Source organism: Ciconia boyciana, chromosome 10, assembly GCF_034638445.1.
Source record: "Ciconia boyciana chromosome 10, ASM3463844v1, whole genome shotgun sequence".
In the NCBI taxonomy this organism is placed as follows: Eukaryota; Metazoa; Chordata; class Aves; order Ciconiiformes; family Ciconiidae; genus Ciconia; species Ciconia boyciana.
The window spans coordinates 43,011,923-43,033,824 of record NC_132943.1 but is presented as its reverse complement, the minus strand read 5'-3'; the positions used below and the strand labels follow the sequence as shown (position 1 = coordinate 43,033,824).

The 21,902-nt window shown below is 44.2% G+C and overlaps 6 protein-coding genes across 6 annotated transcripts in view; all 6 read left to right on the top strand.

The window, feature by feature from the left end:
* The window catches only part of LOC140657318 (UDP-glucuronosyltransferase 1A9-like), a 40,652-nt gene that overhangs the window by 6,246 nt on the left and 12,504 nt on the right, over nt 1–21,902 (top strand). The gene's annotated exons all lie outside the window — the stretch shown is intronic.
* On the top strand, nt 1,466–2,902 carry LOC140657606 (UDP-glucuronosyltransferase 1A1-like). Its single transcript, XM_072874885.1, has 2 exons — nt 1,466–2,287; nt 2,828–2,902. The coding sequence occupies exons 1-2, from the start codon at nt 1,466–1,468 to the stop codon at nt 2,900–2,902; spliced, it is 897 nt and encodes a 298-aa protein (XP_072730986.1).
* Nucleotides 8,758–9,817, top strand: LOC140657602 (UDP-glucuronosyltransferase 1A1-like). The gene is made up of 2 exons (XM_072874882.1): nt 8,758–9,621; nt 9,806–9,817. Exons 1-2 carry the CDS (start codon nt 8,758–8,760, stop codon nt 9,815–9,817), a joined length of 876 nt encoding a protein of 291 aa, XP_072730983.1.
* LOC140657601 (UDP-glucuronosyltransferase 1A1-like) lies at nt 12,037–14,281 on the top strand. The gene is made up of 2 exons (XM_072874881.1): nt 12,037–12,939; nt 14,222–14,281. Exons 1-2 carry the CDS (start codon nt 12,079–12,081, stop codon nt 14,279–14,281), a joined length of 921 nt encoding a protein of 306 aa, XP_072730982.1. The 5' UTR covers nt 12,037–12,078.
* On the top strand, nt 14,424–17,693 carry LOC140657600 (UDP-glucuronosyltransferase 1A1-like). The gene is made up of 5 exons (XM_072874880.1): nt 14,424–15,326; nt 15,886–16,027; nt 16,300–16,420; nt 16,853–17,129; nt 17,613–17,693. Exons 1-5 carry the CDS (start codon nt 14,466–14,468, stop codon nt 17,691–17,693), a joined length of 1,482 nt encoding a protein of 493 aa, XP_072730981.1. The 5' UTR covers nt 14,424–14,465.
* Nucleotides 19,986–20,942, top strand: LOC140657599 (UDP-glucuronosyltransferase 1A1-like). The gene is given in 1 exon segment (XM_072874879.1): nt 19,986–20,942. A coding segment is annotated over 1 exon segment (915 nt). The 5' UTR covers nt 19,986–20,027.

Genomic DNA, 21,902 nt, shown 5'->3' with positions numbered 1-21,902 from the left:
AAGGTGCTGGGAATCCCACCACCACTTAGAAGAGCAAGGAACAGGAAAAACTTTGTGCTGCTTATAGTTTTGCATCAGCTCTTTTCTTCACAAGGACCTCTTCCTTAGCACCATCCAAAAGACTTTTGGTCTGGCATTGCTTTTACTTGCATAAAGACAAAACATTCCTCCAGCAAAGTCCTGAGGGCCTCTGTTCACTGCACATTCCCAGAGGACAGGAGTGAATGCCAGCAAACAAGGGGTCACACCACCCTAGTAGTGCTTTCTTGGGAAACCCAAGCTGGGGTATTACCACCTAGTTTTTTTTATAACAGCCCAGCAATCAGATCCTCCCTCAGGAAACTCTAGGGATAGCTCGTGCCCCCCTGTGAGCGGATTCAAACCAACAGGTCCAACTACCAAGCTCCTGGCTAATTTAATCAAGAGAGGATCTCTCTTCTCATCAAAGTTGGGCTGCTGCCCAGAAGGGAACGTGGAAGAGGAAAGGCGATTTTGCAGCTCCATCAGGGCTCACAGCTGAAGAGGTCCAGGAGACACCTGTGTGTGGTTGCTTACGCTGCCGCCTGTATCTGTGAAGGGAGGGGATCTCAGAAGCCTAGTTTGCTTGTTGGGGTTCTCTCTGTGTGTGTTATCAGTAGGATTAATAAAAGATATCATATCTCCTCCTAAATTTTGTCTTGCTCACAATGTATAAAAAGAGTTTCAGAGACCAAAGACCAAGGCTCCTTCTTTGTGTCCCAAAAGGTCTACACTGGCCTCCTTTCCCTTCACTTGCTCTGAACCCATCATGTAGTTCCTTTTTTTTTGTGTAGTACCACGGGGAGAAAAGCCAAATGGGATTGTTCTTCTCCTCCTCAGATTTTGGATTGCATGGTACATCCTGGGAGCTATGATATATTCGTAAGACATGCAGGTTTCACTGCTTCTGGGAAGTGGGAATTTAACATCAGCCTTCTACATACTGGTTAGGTGTTCTCAGTTAGGCTAGTCCATAAAAGAAATGGTGTTGCAATTTCCATTCATTCTGCTGCGTGTATTTTAAAGGTTGCCTTTTGAAAGCAAAACCAGGCTTATTTTCTCACTGGGTACTTATCATGTCAATGGTATTAACCACAAGTATTATTACGAGGTGATATCCTTGGTCTTCTTAGTTTCATGAAGGAAGGAATGTGCTGACATACTTCCAAGCTTAAAAATTAACAAAGTACAAAGGGGGACATCTTTTTTCAAGAACAGTGTGCTCCCCTTCCCTGTTATATGAACAATTACAATATTGAAGGATAACCACAACAATATTGGGAAGTTAAATATTTATTTCTGCAATCAATAAGTTCCCTCCAGAAAAGTTAAAGATTGCATGGACCTTCATATAAAGGACTGTGTCAGATGCCACCAGAGCAGAACTCTCCAGTTTACTTCCACCGAAATGGCTCTTCTGTTTTAGTGTTTTTACCAGCGTACTTGGATGTTTCTTCTTCTGACATCATCTTTAATCTTTGCTGAAGGTGGAAAGATCCTGGTGATACCTCAGGATGGGAGTCACTGGCTCAGCATGCGCCCTGTGGTGGGGAAACTCCAGCAAAACGGACATGAAGTTGTTGTGGTTGTACCATCAGCAAGTTTGTATATGAAGCCAAAGGAGCCTCAGAATTATACAGTGAAAGTATATCCAATACCTTACACAGAGGAACATTTAGCTGTTGTGCTCAAGTCATTCATTAATGCTCATTTTATTGAACAATCTGTTTTGAATATTATTATTACAATGTATCAAAGCATATTGGAAATTTCCAGGTTCTTTTTCACCAACTGTGAGAGCCTTTTGCACAACAAAGACATGATGCAGTATTTAAGAGAGAGCGAGTTTGATGTGCTTTTCACAGATCCAGTGCTGATGTGCAGACCGATAATTACCGAGTATCTTTCAGTTCCTTCTGTCTCCTTCTTGTGGGGGTTTCCTTGCGGTATGGATTCTGAAGCTACCCAGTGTCCAAACCCTCCTTCCTATGTCCCCAGGCTCTTTCTAAACAATTCAGATAGCATGACATTTGCTCAACGCATGAAGAACATGCTGGCCCGTATGCTGGAGTTCGTTTACTGTAAGCCTATATTAACTCAATTTGAAGAACTTGCATATGAGATTTTTCAAAAGAAAGTGACAGCTACAGACCTTCTAAGCCATGGATCTATTTGGCTAATGAGATATGATTTTGTGTTTGAGTTCCCGAGACCAAACATGGTTTTTATTGGAGGGATAAACTGTGATCAGAAGAAAAAACTGTCTCAGGTATAAAATTGTATTTTGTTTTTATTGAAAAGGCAAGAACATAAATGCTTAAGCATCCTTACATCAAAACCTAACTGACGACACCTTGGTATTTAAAGATAGAAAGCTAATGAGAAATCTTGCATGATGCAGAAATGTTATTTCCTAGTATCCAGCCTTCAAATTAAATCATATCCTGGCAAACCTAAAATCTTATCAGATATGAAGATTTAAGTGACATGTAACTTTTATGCAAATGCTAAGCTGCTTTGTTGAACTGAAGCTCACCTGAATTTTGGTGAGTTGCAAACTTTCCTTCCCAATAGGAGCCAGACCTGGTAGCTTCCATTTCATCTAAGTTTCTTATGCCATGTCCATCTCCGTAAGAGCTGTCCCTACAACCAAAGCCAGGCTTGGAGGACTTGGCTATATTGGTCTGAAAGAGCCTGAAGAACATCCATAAGCATAGTCTGCTCTCTCTCTGCCCCATGGTGTCGTCCCTTTCCAGCTGTCTCATGGACTGTCCGTCCATACTTCTGTACACCCATTCTCCTTTCATAGACATTGAAGGTTCTAGGACTTAAGATTTTAGCTATTCATCAGTTCTTCTTCTGGCACGTCCATCTGCCGGATTGATTCATTTACATCTTTCCCGTTATGTCAAGCTGTCAATATCTAACCCCCAAAAGAAAGCCTTTTTAAAATGTATCTTCCCCTTCTTTCATAGGCTATTTAATTAGGTTTTAAGCTTTTCTGGGCGTGGATGTCTTCTGTAAATTCCCATTCAGGTTTTTGGGTACCAACCAGGTCTCTGAATCAAGTACAGCATATTCTATAGCAGATCAAAAGCAGGAAAGGGATATTCAAGTATTGCAAATTGTGAGTGCCCCTGAAACAGAGCAGTGTACAAGAAAGCCCTAATACCCTCCCCTTTTGTCCAGATAAGTATGTTTAGTGCTTGTGTTGGAAGCAGCAGAGCCAATCCTCTTACCAGGACAGTCTCTAGTGCCACTTGGTTCACTCTAACTGGTTATAGATGTTGGAATGAGGGAAAAGGAGTAGCAGTTCCTTACAAGGGGTTGTGCTCAAAGGTTTGAGCACAAGTGCTCAAAAGGATGTGGACTCAGAGTGGGGAAGATTGCTGATCAGAAATTAAAGACCCAAGCAGATGTCTGTAAATACCCCACATGGGAAATGCATGACTTTCTTCATCTGTCAGTCTAGCTTGAACGCATCTTCTTCTAGTGTTCATTTGACAGCCTTTTCAGAGGTTATGAGCAACAGGTCTGTTTCCGTGCATCATCTTCTCCTGAGCCATTTCAAAATTCCCATTAAGTTAATCCTGTGTCATAAACTACCAATATGGGGACAGTGCGGGTGATGGAGCTGGCTGCTCTTTTTGGAGGGCAGGTTCTCAATAAGGTCAAAGCTTTCCCACCAGGCTTGAAAATAAGCATGCAGAAACTGCACGATAAAGAAAGATCCACCAGTGATGTAGAGCCCTAAATGCCCTGGAGGAGCAAATTGTATCCCAAAGGCACCTGCCCAGCTACCTACTTACAAACTTTTATGGTGAGACATTATCACCCACGTTTAAAAACCCAGCAATTTACAACCAAGAAGGATCTGGCCCCACAGAGTTCATGAACTGAACTGACAAGGGCCATGAACTCGTGAGTTCATGAACTAGAAGCCTGTTGTTGGTTTATGTTACCTGAGGTACAATGTGAACTGCTGTTTTGCAACTTAGTTTTATACCCGATAGGATGAGGGGTTAGATGGAAGTTATATGTAGAGATGGGGAAAGATTTTCTGTTGGCTGCTTATCATCAAAAAAAGCAGGTTTGCATCAATGAAAAAAAACTCCTAATTTTTCTCAATTGTACCAACTGGTTTTGGTTATCAGAACAAAACAAAACAAAACACAAAACCCAGGTACTGCAACACTGATTTTTCATATTTATCTTTACTATAAGTTATGTTTCACTGTACTGCTTGCCTCAGTTTCATTAGAAAAGAAAAAGCTTATTAAAAAAAATACCGAATTACTACACTCCGTGACAACTCTGACAGCCTTCAGTGGCACAGAGGACTCCAACACTAGATGGAAATGAGTAATTTTGCTGCACTCTTTGTAGACCCAGTATTACCATGTGGGGTAATCCCAGCAATGTTTCTGTCCATCCACTCTGTGGATGCATTTCTTTCATGGATTCCCATGTACCTTAGAGCATGCTGTCAGTAAATGTCAGTAAGGGTTGCTGGGTTGCTGATGGTAAGAAGTATCATGAGGCTGTGGTCCTAGTATGGGAAGAAGAAAAGGCTGAGGCACTGAGCTGTAGTCTCAGCTTGGGCGAGCGAAGTGTATGATAGGAGACACACCTTTCTCACGCTCATGCAAACCCGCTTTTGAAGTACAAACATCATCTCAACCTTTTGTAATCATTAATCACCTACCATGACTTCCGTTGTGTGCAAACTTGTGAACACCTGAAACGCGAGGCAAGTCAAAAAGGCAGAGCTATCATTAGAAAGCATTGCCAAGTGGTGTGTTTGCGTAGGTGGAGCATAGCTCTAAAAGCTTGCAAACCGCCCCGGCCTCTCTCGTGCATGGGTTCCCGTCCATCCAACTCGCAACGTGCTGGTGGCAGTGCTGCTCCCCTTCTTGTGCTGCCTGAGTCCTGCCGCCGCTGGGAAACTGCTGGTGATCCTGATGGAGGGCAGCCACTGGCTGAGTGTGAAGGAAGGCTGGCTGAGCTGAGCAAGAGAGGGCACGAAATGGTTGTCATCACACCGCACAGCAAAATGCTGATAGATTCCTCGGGGATATATGAATTGAAAACGTAACCTGTACCTTTCAAAAAGGAAGAGATGGAAGAACTTATGCGCTCACTTAGTGCAAACTGTTTTAGCGAGGAGCCTTTCCTGCCGAGATTTTTGAATACCTGGGGTAATTTCAGAAGGAGCTCTGCCATGGTTCAAGCTTGCTGCAGTTCCTTACTGTACAACAAAGAGATGAAGAAATACATCAAAGAAAGTAAATTTGATGCCATCTTTACAGATCCTCTGACACCCTGTGGACAGATAATTGCTTTGCACTTTTCTAGCCCTACTGTTTTCTCCTTGCGGGGCATCCCGTTGTTGTCTCACAAATGGAGTTCATTACTTGGTGTGCAACACCCAATACGCACACAGAGCCAAGGTATCGATTTATTTCTGGTCTTGCGCAAAACCAGGTGCTGGGTGGTAATTCCACAAAGCTAGCACCCCGCTCGATCATACAGGTGCAGTATTTATACAGTCTAGTTATACATATGCATAAGTAATTACACAAAACAGTTTTCTATTGGTCTACATTTTCTTGTCTTACTCTTAAAGCTACAGTACTACTTTAATATTCTGTGCATGCCCAAAGGTGAGGGTCTCTGCTTGGGCCGGGTTCTCCAGCTGAAGGGGTGTGACTTTTAGTATTATAATGAGGATAGTTCGTGTGAGGGTGCTTCTTATGACACTTCTAGCGGTAGCTTCAGATTGTTCCCAAAACATCTTAATTAGCCAGGATGTGTTTCACTCCCAGGGACAATAATTTTTGATTAGACGTTCCACGTTCCAATCTGAATCCCCCTTATCAACTTTATGTAAGTCCTGGCCTTCCACCAGCTCCTGATTGACTACACTGTGTGCTACAGACATTCATGCTGCTCAGAGTCCGGACCCACCACCCTACATCCCACGAATGTTCTCATTCAATACAGATCGTATGATGTTCCCTCAGAGAGTGAAGAACTTCCTGATCAGCCTTTCAGAGTCTTTCACCTGCAGTATGGTCTTTTCACCATTTGAAAGCCTGGCTTCAGACTTTCTCCAAAAGCCGATGACAATTACACAGTTTTGTCATGGATCCATTTGGCTGAAGAGACTTGACTTTGTCTTTCACTATCCCATGCCTGTAATGCCCAGTATGATTTTCACCGGAGCCATAAACTGCAGACAGACAAAACCATTATCTCAGGTCAGTGACTGGCTGGGAAAGGTCTAACAAGGGAAACGTTCTGGCAGTCATACACCTGCATGATCTGGGTGAGGTCTAATAGTGTGTTTGATACGGACATTTCTTACCTAAAGAGATAATTTAGATTAATGCTTTCTGTATAGCTAGTCCACATGAAAAACAGAGTGGTATAGTTGACCAGGAGAACATGATGTGATTCCACCTCCTTTCCTTGGGTCTGCCCAACACGGGGATTTTGTTCAGTGAGCGGATCACGTGCTATGCTGTGTTTAATTCCAGCTGAAGTCAGGTACACAAATACCACCTCGCCCAGGAAATGCAAAAAGGGCAGGTGAATTATAACAGCTTTTCCAAAAATTCTTTGCCTCGCATAAGAGACAGTAGAATATTTCTTCAAGAGCATTAACTGCTTATTCTGTCAGAAAAGTAACTTGCTGAGTTATGTGCAATAGCATCATGTGCTCTCTTCTGTAACGGCAGTCTTGTTTTTGAGTCGAAGGCTAATATTTTGTGGTGAAGGTTTTGGTCTAACAACAGCTTCCATCACAAAAACTAGGTGGCTGGATTCTGAACAGCATTTATAGGAGACATCCAGTTTGGGTAGGGAGATGTTGATGGGTAGTTGCTTGGGCATCTGTGGTCTAAACAGCACTTGCTAAAGGCATGCATGTGATGTTTGTTAGCTTGTTGCTGCATGTGATGCATATTCTGGCTTGCTTGTGCTGTAAGTAGAACAGCCTCATGTGAAGCCAGAGATTAAGTGGAAAAGGAGATATAGGAGGAGACAGCTCTCCTCAGCAGATGATGAATCTGTAGTTAGTGTCATCCAGCCGTTTCAGCACTAAATCACATTGTTTCCTAGAAAGGATAAAGCTCTATCCTTTGTGAACGTTCCTCAAAAATAAACAGACTCTCCTCTATTCTTCCCTTGAACTTTTTTCACTTGCCAGCCTTCCCTGAGTCTTAGGGAATGGATTCCTCCTGCCGATCACCACTCTACCTCTTCCCCCAAATTCATAGGCCTTTGTGAACATGAATGAGTGAAGCTTCACAAGAAAATAGATTTGCATTTTACAAGCCTGGCACATCTTCCCCAGAGCCAACCTTAACTGCCCTCAGGCTTTGCTTTACTCCTCCCGGTGCTTCATCTGATGCTGCCCATTGAAAGTACTGTTTATTGCTGTTGAGCTGCTAGTGGTCAGATCTTGCTTTTTCACAAAAGTCTCTTTCAGATTGCCGTCAACCCCCCCACATGGCCACTTTTATCAGGGTAGTGCTTTTTCCTATCTGGTCTGTCCATCGGAGCTGCTTAATGGCTCCTCAGGGACAAACCCAGGCAGATCCTCTGGGAAAGCAACCGGATGAATCCTGCCTGCAGGCAAGGCCATGTGGCAGCTCCAGCTTAAAATCAGCATCTCCTCTGAAGACAAAGCTCAGTCTCACTCTCATCTTGCTCAGGGGCTAAAGATCATAGTCCAGCAGCAATATTTATTGCAGAAGTACTGCTTCTTCAGTCCTGATTTCTTCTTGTCTTCCGACTATGCCTCTGAGTCACACAGTTACATCTAACGGCAAAATATAATCCCGTGGGCTGACAAATTTATCTTAAGTACTTGTTAACTGCTCAGATACGGTATCTGACTTTTAGTTTTTCATCTGAAGTAATGCCACCACCTCCTGCCATTTAAAATCAATTCCTTTCCTGAAACAAGAGGGCTGTTACTGGCTACTTCTGTCCAGGCTTTCCTGTATTTAATTAGGTACAAGGGCAACTGAGTGGCTTTTCCTTCCTATTGCTCCTGGAAGAAGAAAATGATCAAGAGAGGGTCAGAGAGATAGGTCAGGATGAGAACAAAGAAGTGTCGTGCATGACAGCATGGATTTGGTGGTTTTCCTTCGCCGATGCAAGCCTCTGCTGCAGTGTTGCTTATTGTAATAAATTTGTACCTGGTATTGTACGTGGCCCCAGTGCTGAGCTGTATGTAAACCACAGAGCCTCCTCCTTAGGATCTGCACAGATATCATGCTGTATAGTGGCATAATTTTATAATTTGATTTAAGCATACACTTGACAAGCATTCCAGAACAGCTGTAAAATGCTTATCAAAAAGAAAGAAAAGAAGGAAAGCAAGAAAGCATTTTAACACCTGCTTTCAGCAAGCCCAGTTACTTCCAAGTGCCAGCACTATTCAAAGACTTGGGATTTTGTTTTTGCAAAGTCTGATTTTATTTTCAATCTAACATCAATCAGCAACCCATCCCAAGGCAGCCTCAGATACCAAGCCCAGTTCTGCCCAACCCAAGTTGATTTATCACGTTCCTTAAATGATTCATCAATGCCTTGAATGGTTACTGGTGACTGGTTTTGCTGGAAAAGCCGGATCGTTAAGGGGGAATGTGAGAATCTGGCAGGGGGCTGTGGGTCTATTTAAAATCTGTTAGGTCAGGGCAGATGAACAGACTTTGGATTTCTAGGAACATGGCTCATGTAAGTAAATACAGTTACTTAGTTTCTGCAGGGGTTTTGGTTTTCCTGTCTCTATTTTGCTTGGCTGATGGCGGAAAGCTGTTGGTGGTGCCAATGGATGGGAGTCACTGGCTCAGCATGCGCTCAGTGCTGGTGGCCCTCAGCCAGAAAGAGCACGAAATTGTCGTTGTCGCACCAGAAGTAAACTTGAACGTGAAGGCATCTGAATATTACACTCTCAAAACGTATCCGGTGTCTTTAACTAGGGAAGAACTGGGAGCAAGCATGCATTCATTTGCTAACGATCTTTTTGAGAGAAGACCTTTTTTTCAAAGAATTACTGCACTTTATGAAAAAGTTCAAGTCATCTCTAGTCTCTACGTCTCCTCCTGTACCAGTTTGCTGCATAATAAGGATCTGATGCAATGTCTTGAAGGGAGTAAATTTGATGCTGTTCTCACGGATCCTGTTGTACCATGTGGACAAATACTGGCTCTGCATCTCTCTATCCCATCTGTTTTCTTTTTACGGGGACTCCCCTGCAGTTTTGATTTGCAGGCTACCCAGTGTCCAGATCCCCCTTCCTACGTCCCGCGAACATTTACAGACAACTCAGACCACATGACATTTATCCAGCGTGTGGAAAACTTATTTTTCAAGTCATCAGAATCCTTTCTTTGCAATTTTGCCTATTTACCATTTGAACTTCTGGCCTCAGATGTTCTCCGCAAACCAGTAACAATGAAGGAACTCTTAAGCCATGGATCCATTTGGCTTAAAAGAATGGATTTTGTTTTTGAATATCCCATGCCAGTGATGCCCAACGTAGTTTTCATTGGAGGTATAAACTGTGGAAAGAAAAAGCCATTATCTCAGGTCAGTGATTTCCTTGATAAAATATATTAAAGTTTGAAGGGGAAAAGGCTGTTTGCAAATGCTCTGTGTGTATATAAATGTATACATGAGTTTGTGGGATATATACATGCAGTAAGGTATACTGTAAAGACATAGAAAATAGGTGAAAAACTGGGTTGATTTTAATTCTCTCTCACTCTTGCAGGTACTCTTCTAGCAGGATCTAAGCATTTTTGCTTACACAATTGTTTTCTTTGGGCTAGGTGGAAGTAGTTTATCACTACACTCTGGCTAACGAGGCACATATCCACCAGTGAGGGTGATCCCTGTCTTACCAGGCAGGTCTGCTGCCTGTATTTGCCAGATCGGTATTATTACCTGAAACTATTTCTTTTACTGTCACAACTGATTTCTAAAAACAATGAATCTTTTCGGTTAATAGAACCATCCTTTCGTAATTTAGAAATAAAGTGTCATAACGCATCAGTTGGCAGGTAATGTCCTGGTTGCTTTGTCAGTCTAGGTTTATCCTTTCACCGCATGGATTTCTTACAAAATTTTTGCAAAACTGTTGGAGGTTTATGTAGCTGCTAGCCAGCACTGAGCATCTGCAACAGCTTACACTGCCTTCTGAAAAGTTTCTCTACAAAAGGGGTACCTAAAGCTGCAGTAGGTCGGTAAACGTCCTTAAAAAAATTCTGGTACATACTATTAACCTTCATAGTAAAATACTGTATGGTCAAAATTACTTCTGTGCCATAATTTTCATAATTAGGGCTGATTGTCTGCAAATCCTGTCTATGCATTAGTGTTGTTTGCTTTCATGGCCCTGGGGCATGCTCTTCCCAGGCTGATCTAGAATGGTGTTTCTGAGTTGCTAATCCAGTTTTAAATATATCTGGCAAAAAATATGCCTTTGTCCTTGCTCCTTCCAGCCCCTACTTCATCCTTCCAAAAAGAAGCCTTTCTGGGAAATGAACTTTGATAGCCAATTTTCCATTTTCATTACAATGTCAAGATATAAAACTGATAAAGAAACCAGACCATTTCCCATGTGAAGCATTAAGATTTTTCTAATCTTTTACAAATAGAAAATGATTTGGACTGGCAGGAGCAGAGGAGTTTTCTTATACTGAAAATTCTTTTTGGAAAATTAATGATCTGCTAATCAGCACTTTTGAGCAGACCACTTGTTGAAGAATCCCTTATTTCCTTAAATCCCAGTGTCCTCCAGTACAAAGAGGTGGATGTTTCCCAGTCTAGCTGCTGCTCAGATTACTGTCTGCCAAATTGGCTGCACTTCAACACCTCTTATTCTGTCTTTGCCATACTCATGATTATACATTTACCACACAGCAAATAAGTCTAAAGATCATCCCAAGAAAGCATAGCACAGATTGCTTAAAAACGTGGAGCTGGGAATATTTTTTCTGGGCAGCACTCACCAGATTTCTGCAGAAATGGCCCCGGTGCTCAGTGCTCATCTGCAAGTCACGGCGGCGCTGGCTCTGCTCCTGTCCGTGCTCAGTTTGGCTGCTGGTGGGAAGCTGCTGGTGGTCCCGGTGGACAGGAGTCGTTGGCTCAGCATGCGGGAAGTGTTGGACAGTCTCAGGCAGAAGGGACATGAAATAGTCGTCGTTGAACCTGAAATAAACATACATATAAAACCATCAGAGAATTTTGTTATGAAAATGTACCCAATACCCTTCACAAAGGAAGAGGTGGATAGAAGTATCCATTATTTTTCACAGGAGGTATTTGAAGAAGGATCATTTCTGGAAAGATTTCTTAAAGTATACCAAAGTATGAAAAGCATCTCTGCCATTACTCTCTCTGCCTGTGCAAAGTTACTGTACAACAAAGAGCTTGTCAGATATCTTGAGGAGAGCAAGTTTGATGCCGTCCTTACAGACCCTGTACTACCCTGGCAAACAAACCTGGCATCATGCTTCCATGTTCATCAGTCTTGTCAGTCTAGAAACCATCTTAAACAGCTCTTCCACATCTGCTGTGGGGCCATAAGCCTCCTAGACATGAGTCTTCAAGGAGAGAGAGAGGGGATGGGTCGTGCCCAGGGGGAGGGAGCAGCCTCTGCTAGGCTGAGTCGTGATGTGGATGGGACACATCTCCTGCACTGCAAAAGGTTCAGCCAGAGGGAGGCTATCAGAAGTGCAGTTCCACCCAGAACCACCCCTGCCTCCTCCCTGGGACACCCTTTACTCTTCCTCTACTAGAAAGAGATGGGAGTTACCTGGTGCGTCCACCACATACCACCCGCCTGTGGACTTGGCTAGAATTAATGCTTATGATGCAGCCTTTTATCAAATGAATGATTATCCATTTACCACACAGCAAATACCTTGAAGGAGCAAAAGTTACGTTGTAGCACAGATTGCTTAAAAGCGCGGAGCTGGTGCTATCGCTTCAGTGCTGCCAGTGGTTTTCTTTCTGGGCAGCACTCACCAGATTTCTGCAGAAATGGCCCCGGTGCTCCGTGCTCATCTGCAAGTCACGGCGGCGCTGGCTCTGCTCCTGTCCGTGCTCAGTTTGGCAGCTGGTGGGAAGCTGCTGGTGGTGCCGGTGGACGGGAGTCATTGGTTCAGCATGCGGGAAGTGTTGGACAGTCTCAGGCAGAGGGGACATGAAATAGTCGTCGTTGCACCTGAAATCAGTTTGTACCTAAAGCCAACAAAGGATTTTGTTATGAAAATTTACCCAGTCCCTTTCACACAGGAAAAGATGGATGAAAATTTCCGGGCATTTTTACAAGATGTACTTGAAGAGGGATCTTTTCTGGAAAGATTTCTTAAAGTGTACCAAAGTATGAAAAGAGTCTCTGATTTTGCAGTCTCCAGCTGTGAACACTTACTGTACAACAAAGAGCTTGTCAGATATCTTGAGGACAGTAAGTTTGATGCTGTCCTTACAGACCCTGTACTACCCTGCGGGCTGATCCTGGCTGAGCATCTTTCAGTCCCTTCCGTGGTTTTTTTGCGAGGAATACCATGTGGTTTAGATTTTGAAGCCACTCAATGTCCCAATCCCCCTTCTTATGTCCCCAGGATATTCACAGAGCATACCGACCGCATGAACTTTCTCCAGCGGGTGAAGAATCTAATCTTTGACATCCCAAATTATTTTCTCTGTGATTTTGTCTTTCAACCATACGCAAAACTGGCTTCTGGGTTCCTCCAGCGGGATGTGACTGTGCTGGACCTCTTACGCCAGGCTTCCATTTGGCTCATGAGGTTAGATTTTGTGTTAGATTATCCAAGACCTTTGATGCCCAACATAATTTTAATTGGAGGAGTAAACTGTGCTCACAAGAAGCTACCTCAGGTGAGTCATGCTCTATTTTTAAGTCTTGCTCTGATAGACTTCTGTGTTTACAAGTGTGGAATTTTGTATTGGAGATAGGAATCACGTTCCCGTTTAGGGTGAGTTAGGCAAATACTCATGAAAGAAATTATTTTTCTCTCACTTTCTTCCTCACTTTCCATTTTCTGTGTAGCAGCTATACCTTTTCAGTTATAAAGTATGCTGAGCTGTAGAGAAACTCTACGCTCTTCTAGTGAAGGTCTGTGATGGGACATTGTATCCACCAGCGAATGGGATTGACAGTGTTTCTAGACGGTAGGACAAAGTGCCGGATTTGTCTTATGAGCAGCTCCCATGGGATGGCCCACAAAACCTTAAAAGCTCTTTCCAGGCTCAAAACCCCAGTCCTAATGAATGGAGCCATGGAGCAGCTCTGCTTTGACACTTCCAGCACAGCATGTCTAGCACTGAGGGGATGGGTGCAGCCTTGGTGATTATGCTAACTTTTCAGATGTGGCATGTGCTTTGGGTGCCTCGGACGTAGAAGATAGCAATGCGATTCCTACTGGAGAGCCTCCTCTGCTGCTCTGTGGGAGAGCCTGGAGAGGTGTGCTATTCTTTTTGGTGCCCTGGCTTTCTCTTCAGTCGTATTATTTAGGACTTGTGTGCCGTGAGGTGAGGCCACCAAGCTTGTGTGGCAATTCCACCCATATCCAAGTAGCGGAGGTGGCTGTGGCATCTTACAGACATCCTCATGCACACTGTAATTTGCCACCTGAGCATTCATGCAACTCCACCGCTGCTGGACACGATGCAAGATTTGCCAGTGACAAAAAAGAAGCCAGAATTAGGCCCTGAATCGTTTTGTGGAAAGTCCCCCTCAAAGAGTGTTCAGACATCTCTGCTCTGTCCTCCGAGCTCACAAAGCCAAGCCCTCTATGCCCTGAGGCAGGTCTCAGACACTGGAAGTACCGCTTAGTGTGGGTGATGTGTCTTGCTGACAAACCTGGCATCATGCTTCCATGTTCATCAGTCTTGTCAGTCTAGAAACCATCTTAAACAGCTCTTCCACATCTGCTGTGGGGCCATAAGCCTCCTAGACATGAGTCTTCAAGGAGAGAGAGAGGGGATGGGTCATGCCCAGGGGGAGGGAGCAGCCTCTGCTAGGCTGAGTCGTGATGTGGATGGGACACATCTCCTGCACTGCAAAAGGTTCAGCCAGAGGGAGGCTATCAGAAGTGCAGTTCCACCCAGAACCACCCCTGCCTCCTCCCTGGGACACCCTTTACTCTTCCTCTACTAGAAAGAGATGGGAGTTACCTGGTGCGTCCACCACATACCACCCGCCTGTGGACTTGGCTAGAATTAATGCTTATGATGCAGCCTTTTATCAAATGAATGATTATCCATTTACCACACAGCAAATACCTTGAAGGAGCAAAAGTTACGTTGTAGCACAGATTGCTTAAAAGCGCGGAGCTGGTGCTATTGCTTCAGTGCTGCCAGTGGTTTTCTTTCTGGGCAGCACTCACCAGATTTCTGCAGAAATGGCCCCGGTGCTCCGTGCTCATCTGCAAGTTACGGCGGCGCTGGCTCTGCTCCTGTCCGTGCTCAGTTTGGCAGCTGGTGGGAAGCTGCTGGTGGTGCAGGTGGACGGGAGTCCTTGGTTCAGCATGCGGGAAGTGTTGGACAGTCTCAAGCAGAGGGGACATGAAATAGTCGTCATTGCACCTGAGATAAATTTACACATAAAGCCAACAAAGGATTTTGTTATGAAAATGTACCCAGTCCCTTTCACACAGGAAAAGATGGATGAAAATTTCCGGGCATTTTTACAAGATGTACTTGAAGAAGGATCTTTTCTGGAAAGATTTCTTAAAGTGTACCAAAGTATGAAAAGAGTCTCTGATTTGGTAGTCTCCAGCTGTGAACACTTACTGTACAACAAAGAGCTTGTCAGATATCTTGAGGACAGTAAGTTTGATGCTGTCCTTACAGACCCTGTACTACCCTGTGGGCTGATCCTGGCCGAGCATCTGTCAGTCCCTTCCGTGGTTTTTTTGCGAGGAATACCATGTGGTTTAGATTTTGAAGCCACTCAATGTCCCAATCCCCCTTCTTATGTCCCCAGGATATTCACAGAGCATACCGACCGCATGAACTTTCTCCAGCGGGTGAAGAATCTAATCTTTGACATCCCAAATTATTTTCTCTGTGATTTTGTCTTTCAACCATACGCAAAACTGGCTTCTGGGTTCCTCCAGCGGGATGTGACTGTGCTGGACCTCTTACGCCAGGCTTCCATTTGGCTCGTGAGGTCAGATTTTGTGTTAGATTATCCAAGACCTTTGATGCCCAACATAATTTTCATTGGAGGAGTAAACTGTGCTCACAAGAAGCTACCTCAGGTGGGTCATGCTCTGTTTTTAAGTCTTGCTCTGATAGACTTCTGTGTTTGCAAGTGTGGAATTTTGTATTGGAGATAGAAATCACATTCCCGTTTAGGGTGAGTTAGGCAAATACTTGTGAAAGAAATTATTTTTCTCTCTCTTTCTTCCTCACTTTCCATTTTCTGTGTAGCAGCTATACCTTTTCAGTTATAAAGTATGCTCAGTTGATGCATTTTATCATTATATGTATTCAAAGCCATTTTGTGTAGCGTTGAGTAACTTGGTACCCTATTCCTTAGTGAGTGATGGATGAACAGCAGGCAAGTCTGAGGGGCTGTCAAAGCCTTGCAGTTGGGTATAATCCATACAGCTTTGCAAATGGTTGTAGTAGGGTCTGGTATTTACCGAGAAATGCACATCAGGCTTCTGTCCTGGGGCACCTTTGCTGCTTTACCGCTTCTTTTTGTCAATGAATTTGTCTGCTCCTTCACATGGGTATTTCCAAAGCTGGAATCAGCAGGAATGTTGCAGGTTGTGGACTCTCAGGCTAAGAAGCACTGTCTCTGTTTACAGGCAGGCCTCTAGAAGATTTTGCCTTGGTGATGCCTATGTGAGATCTGAGAACAAAGTCAATCTCAATGAGCGTGAAGGTGCTACGGTGGCTTGGCAGAACCTGCTGAAAAGCAGTAGAGCTGCCAAAGCTTTTCTAGTTGAAACAGGTGGGGTTTATCTGGTGCATCCACCACATTTACCACCCGCTTGCGTAGGTTGCTGAACTCTATTGCTCATTATCCAGCCTTTTATCAAATCAGTGATTATCCATTTACCACACAGGAAATACTTTGAAGGATCAAAAGTTAGGCTGTAGCACAGATTGCTTAAAAGTGTGGAGCTGGTGCTATTGCTTCAGTGCTGCCAGCGGTTTTCTTTCTGGGCAGCACTCACCAGATTTCCGCAGAAATGGCCCTGATGCTTACTGCTCATCCACAAGTTACGGCGGCGCTGGCTCTGCTCCTGTCCGTGCTCAGTTTGGCTGCTGGTGGGAAGCTGCTGGTGGTCCCAGTGGACGGGAGTCGTTGGCTCAGCATGCGGGAAGTGTTGGACAGTCTCAGGTAGAAGGGACATGAAATAGTCGTCGTTGCACCTGAGATAAGTTTACACATAAAGCCAACAAAGAATTTTATTATGAAAATGTACCCAGTCCCTTTCACACAGGAAGAGCTGGATGAAAATTTCCAAGAATTTTCACAGGATGTATTTGAAGAAGGATCTTTTCTGGAAAGAGTTGTTAGAATTTATCAATGGTCAAAAAAAGCTTCTGCCATGTTCCTTTCTACCTGTGAACACTTACTGTACAACAAAGAGCTTGTCAGATATCTTGAGGACAGTAAGTTTGATGCCATCCTTACAGACCCTGTACTACCCTGTGGGCAGATACTGGCCGAGCATCTGTCAGTCCCTTCTGTGTTTCTCTTGCAGCAAATACCATGTGGTTTAGAATTTGAAGCCACTCAATGTCCCAATCCCCCTTCTTATGTCCCCAGGATATTCACAAAGCATACAGACCCCATGAACTTTCTCCAGCGGGTGAAGAATCTAATCTTTGACATCCCAAATTATTTTCTCTGTGAGTTTCTTTTTCAACCATACACGAAAATGGCTTCTGAGTTCCTTCAGCGGGACGTGACTGTGCCGGATCTCTTACGCAAGGCCTCCATTTGGCTTCTGCGATTAGACTTTGTGTTCCACTATCCCAGGCCATTGATGCCCAACATGATCGTAATTGGAGGAGTAAACTGTGCTCACAAGAAGCTAACTCAGGTGGGTCATGCCCAATTCTTGTTCTCTTAAGTTCCTGTGTTCACTAGAGAAGTTTTATCACAGATTTTGTTAGAAAGGTCTCTTCAACTGAATAATAGTAAACTGCTTCAAACTGCTTTTGCTTTGCCAAGAGGTGCTGGTACTCATTTCAGTGAAGATACCTTGTATCACACTACAAAAATGGGGGTGGTGTTTTGAATGAGTATAGCCCTACTGAAGTCCACGTACATTTGTGGAGGTCTGAATCTGATCACTTTGCTCAGAAACCTCGCCCCAAACACCTCCTGCCACTAACTGATGAATTCAACTTCTTTGCTAGAGCTAGGAGAAAGAAAAGATGGTGGGAAGGGCATCAGATGCTTTGATATTCATGAGAACACTGTTTATAGTCACCTATGAAAATCCCAGTTTGCTCTTTCACATTTGTCTTTACTTAGAGGATGATTCTGTGCTTGTGAGCCTTGTCTCACTGTCTGCCAGTAGGAGAACAATCAATTTCCTATGGCAGATTCTTCTATTGACTTGCTGTGGCAGCAAGAGTCCATGGCAACGTTTGCTTTGTGAGCCACCTCCTCCTCCTCACACTGATCTTGTGGACACTGCTGCTCATATTGTGTTTCTGCTTTGTGTGAATTGCCCATAGACATAAAGCTAGTTTCTGGGATCTAAGCTGCAAGTTCTGTGCTGGTATTTAATTCCATTATCAGGTTTACAATGCCTTGACAGAACCTGCTAGGTCTCAGCTGTGGCATCCTGATTAACTTTTACAATGCATTTTGCCCAGCTTGAGCTGATGAGCGTCTGAGCTACAGCAAACATCTTCTTTAGAACTAGTAACCTTTCACTGCCAAGTACCCTCCAGAAAAATCCGTGTTTCTATTGCTTTATGGCAGAAGATTCTTGTTTTTCAGAGGTATGAATGAGAAGGATTTTTTTCTCTCAGCCTTGGGTCCTGGTTGCACCAGGACTCTGTCTTTCCCAGTGTTCCCCCAGGATGGAGAAGCCTGTTACAAAACCCAGTAGATGGAAGTCCCTCGTCCAGCATGAGTCAGGCAGTGGAGCTGCTCATCCCAAAGGGACATGAAAAGCCAGATCTTCTGCCAGAAAACAGTTTTCTCATGAGAATACCAGCAGGCACCAGTGATCAAAGCATCTCAGGATGCAGGGAGATCTGAATGTGCAATTTCAGGCCATTGGTTAAGGCGTATTTGATAGTGTCCACTCTGGGGAAGGGTTGACAGCACATGAAGAGCTTTCTTGTTTTCTTAGACACCAAATAGTTCATACTGGAAAGGCCCTCAAGAGGGCATGTGGCCAAACTGCCCAAAACCAGGGCAAGTTTGCCATTCAGCAGGTTGCTCAGGGCGTTTTTGAGAACATCTTCTGAAAGAGAAAGATTCATTTGAGAAGTCCTTTACTGATCTTCTGTTCTGCCTTATGGATTAATCCCTGCAGAATTTCCTCACATTCCTCAGCCAATTTTTTTTCTTTTAAGAAGGTTTTCCTGTGGTTTGGAATATGGTCGACTCAAAAAATACATTCCTTTGGAAGGTGCCATCAGTCACCAGAGTGCTTGATTTGCAGATGGATATAGTCACAGGTTAGCAGCGTATCTCATGAATTCTATCAGATTTGGCAAGGCACAGCTTTTCAGTCATTCCTCTCTTTGGCTGAAGAAATGTTAACTTGTTTTGCTTGTCCTAGGCCAGTAACGATCCTCAGTGGAAGCATCAGCATTGCTATGTCACTGTAATATAAATGCTTTTAACTTCCTGACAACAAGAACTGACAGATTATCTGTGCATCCCTCAGCAGTTTGGTTGAGAAGGTGCCACTTTCTTCCCTAATCTCAAATCACTGCAGGGCTGATTCTGAGGCCCCTTGCCCCACACCAGGAGCTGCTTGATGGTGCTGCTAGACAGGAGTCAGTGGCTCTGTGTGCTTGCAGATGAGTGCAGGCAGAAGTGGTGTGAAATAGCTGGCCCTGCATCTGGAAGAACAGGTCTCCCACTAAAAGTCAGGGAGAAAAGGAAGGAGATGGACCCAGCACAGTCCCAAAATAAGACATTGATGGACCTTTCCCATCTAGGAGGTCTCAGAGGAAAAGTCATTCTAGAAGAAGTCTTAATAGGCTGAGAAGGGAATAGCTCTGTCCTCCAACTCCGCCAGCTTTCGTGCTGGGCGTGGGCACAGTCATTGTGTAACAAAAGAACGTACCTTCTGCACCAGCCTCAAGAGGTTATTCTGAGTCCAGCTCTTCAGGCTGTCACACATCTCATGGGGAAACTTCATCAAAATCCTCATTCATTTATGCCTTTGCCGGAACTTGTAGTGCTTCCCTGATTCTTAACATATCATTTTTGTCACACTTGCATCTTCATCAGTCTTGTCAGTCTAGAAACCATCTTAAACAGCTCTTCCACATCTGCTGTGGGGCCATAAGCCTCCTAGACATGAGTCTTCAAGGAGAGAGAGAGGGGATGGGTCGTGCCCAGGGGGAGGGAGCAGCCTCTGCTAGGCTGAGTCGTGATGTGGATGGGACACATCTCCTGCACTGCAAAAGGTTCAGCCAGAGGGAGGCTATCAGAAGTGCAGTTCCACCCAGAACCACCCCTGCCTCCTCCCTGGGACACCCTTTACTCTTCCTCTACTAGAAAGAGATGGGAGTTACCTGGTGCGTCCACCACATACCACCCGCCTGTGGACTTGGCTAGAATTAATGCTTATGATGCAGCCTTTTATCAAATGAATGATTATCCATTTACCACACTGCAAATACCTTGAAGGAGCAAAAGTTACGTTGTAGCACAGATTGCTTAAAAGTGCGGAGCTGGTGCTATCGCTTCAGTGCTGCCAGTGGTTTTCTTTCTGGGCAGCACTCACCAGATTTCTGCAGAAATGGCCCCGGTGCTCAGTGCTCATCTGCAAGTCACGACGGCGCTGGCTCTGCTCCTGTCCGTGCTCAGTTTGGCGGCTGGTGGGAAGCTGCTGGTGGTGCCGGTGGATGGGAGTCATTGGTTCAGCATGCGGGAAGTGTTGGACAGTCTCAGGCAGAGGGGACATGAAATAGTCGTCGTTGCACCTGAAATCAGTTTGTACCTAAAGCCAACAAAGGATTTTGTTATGAAAATGTACCCAGTCCCTTTCACACAGGAAGAGCTGGATCACACTTTCTGGAGAACTAGCCAGAATGTATCTGAAGAAGGATCTTTTCTGGAAAGAATTGTTAAAACATATGAAGGAGTGAAAAATGCTTCTGCCATGTTCCTTTCTACCTGTGCACACTTACTGTACAACAAAGAGCTTGTCAGATATCTTGAGGACAGTAAGTTTGATGCTGTCCTTACAGACCCTGTACTACCCTGCGGGCAGATCCTGGTCGAGCATCTTTCAGTCCGTTCTGTGTTTCTCTTGCAGCAAATACCATGTGGTTTAGATTTTGAAGCCACTCAATGTCCCAATCCCCCTTCTTATGTCCCCAGGATACTCACAGAGCATACAGACCACATGAACTTTCTCCAGCGGGTGAAGAATCTAATCTTTGACATCCCAAATTATTTTCTCTGTGATTTTGTCTTTCAACCACATGCAAAACTGGCTTCTGGGTTCCTCCAGAGGGATGTGGCTGTGCCGGATCTCTTACGCCAGGCTCCCATTTGGCCATGAAGCTAGATTTTTGTTTTATACTACCCCAGACCATTGATGCCCAACATGATTATGGTTAGTGGATTAAACTGTGCTCACAAAAAGCTAACTCAGGTTGATCGTACTCTGTTTTTTCTTGTCATTCTTGCAGGCTTTTACATATTCTGAAAAGTTGTAACACAGGTTTTGTTAGAAAGGTCTTTTCCTGTGGGTAAAAGGATTTCAAACTGCTTTTGCTTTGCAAAGAGGTGCCAGTACTCCTTTCTGTGAAGTCATCCAAATATCACAATATAAAAATGGAGAAAGAGTTTTAAATGAATTTAGCTCTGGGAAACTCCCCATTGGTCGCATGCCTCTGCTCAAAGCCAGCTTTGACATTAGAGCAGATTGCTTAGGGCCTCTTTGCTCAGTACTGTTGATGTGGTGCAAGGCAGACTTTCATTTGAGGAGACCTTCGCTCATCCTGCAGTCCACCTTGTCATTGCTGATTTCCTCTACGTTCCTGTCTTTTTTTCTTTAAAGAAGGATTCTCTGTGTTTTGAATTGTCACAGACTCATAAAATACTTAGGTTGGAAGGTCATTTGCAGGCCTCTCAGCCAACCTCCTTGTCAAAGCAGGTCCAGTTAGTTCAGGTTGTTCCATTCTATGTCTTGTCAAGTTTTGAATATCTCCTATCTCCTAGTGAAAACACTGTATTATATCCAATTTATTATTATATCCAATTCAAATTTTCCATGTTGCAGCTTGTGTCTGTTGCCTCTTGTCCTGTCACTGTCAATCTCTCTTTGTCTTCTTTATGGCCTTCCATTAAGGTAGTTAAAGACAGTTATAAGATCTCCTGTTAGCCTTCTCTTCTGAATCCTGAGCAAGCTCATCTTTCTCAGCCCCTTTTTGTACATCATGGTCCTCAGCTCCTAACCATCTTCTTGGCTTTTGCTGGACTTGCTCCAGCACATCAATATCTTTCTTGTACTGGAGAGCCCAAAACTGGGTACGTGTCTTCAGATGTCTCCCAAGCGTTGAACAGAGGAGAAGGATCACCTCTCTCAGTCTGCTGGCTGCACTCTTACTTGTATAGCCCAGGATGCTATTGCCTTTGTGGCTGCAAGGGCACACTGCTGACTCAT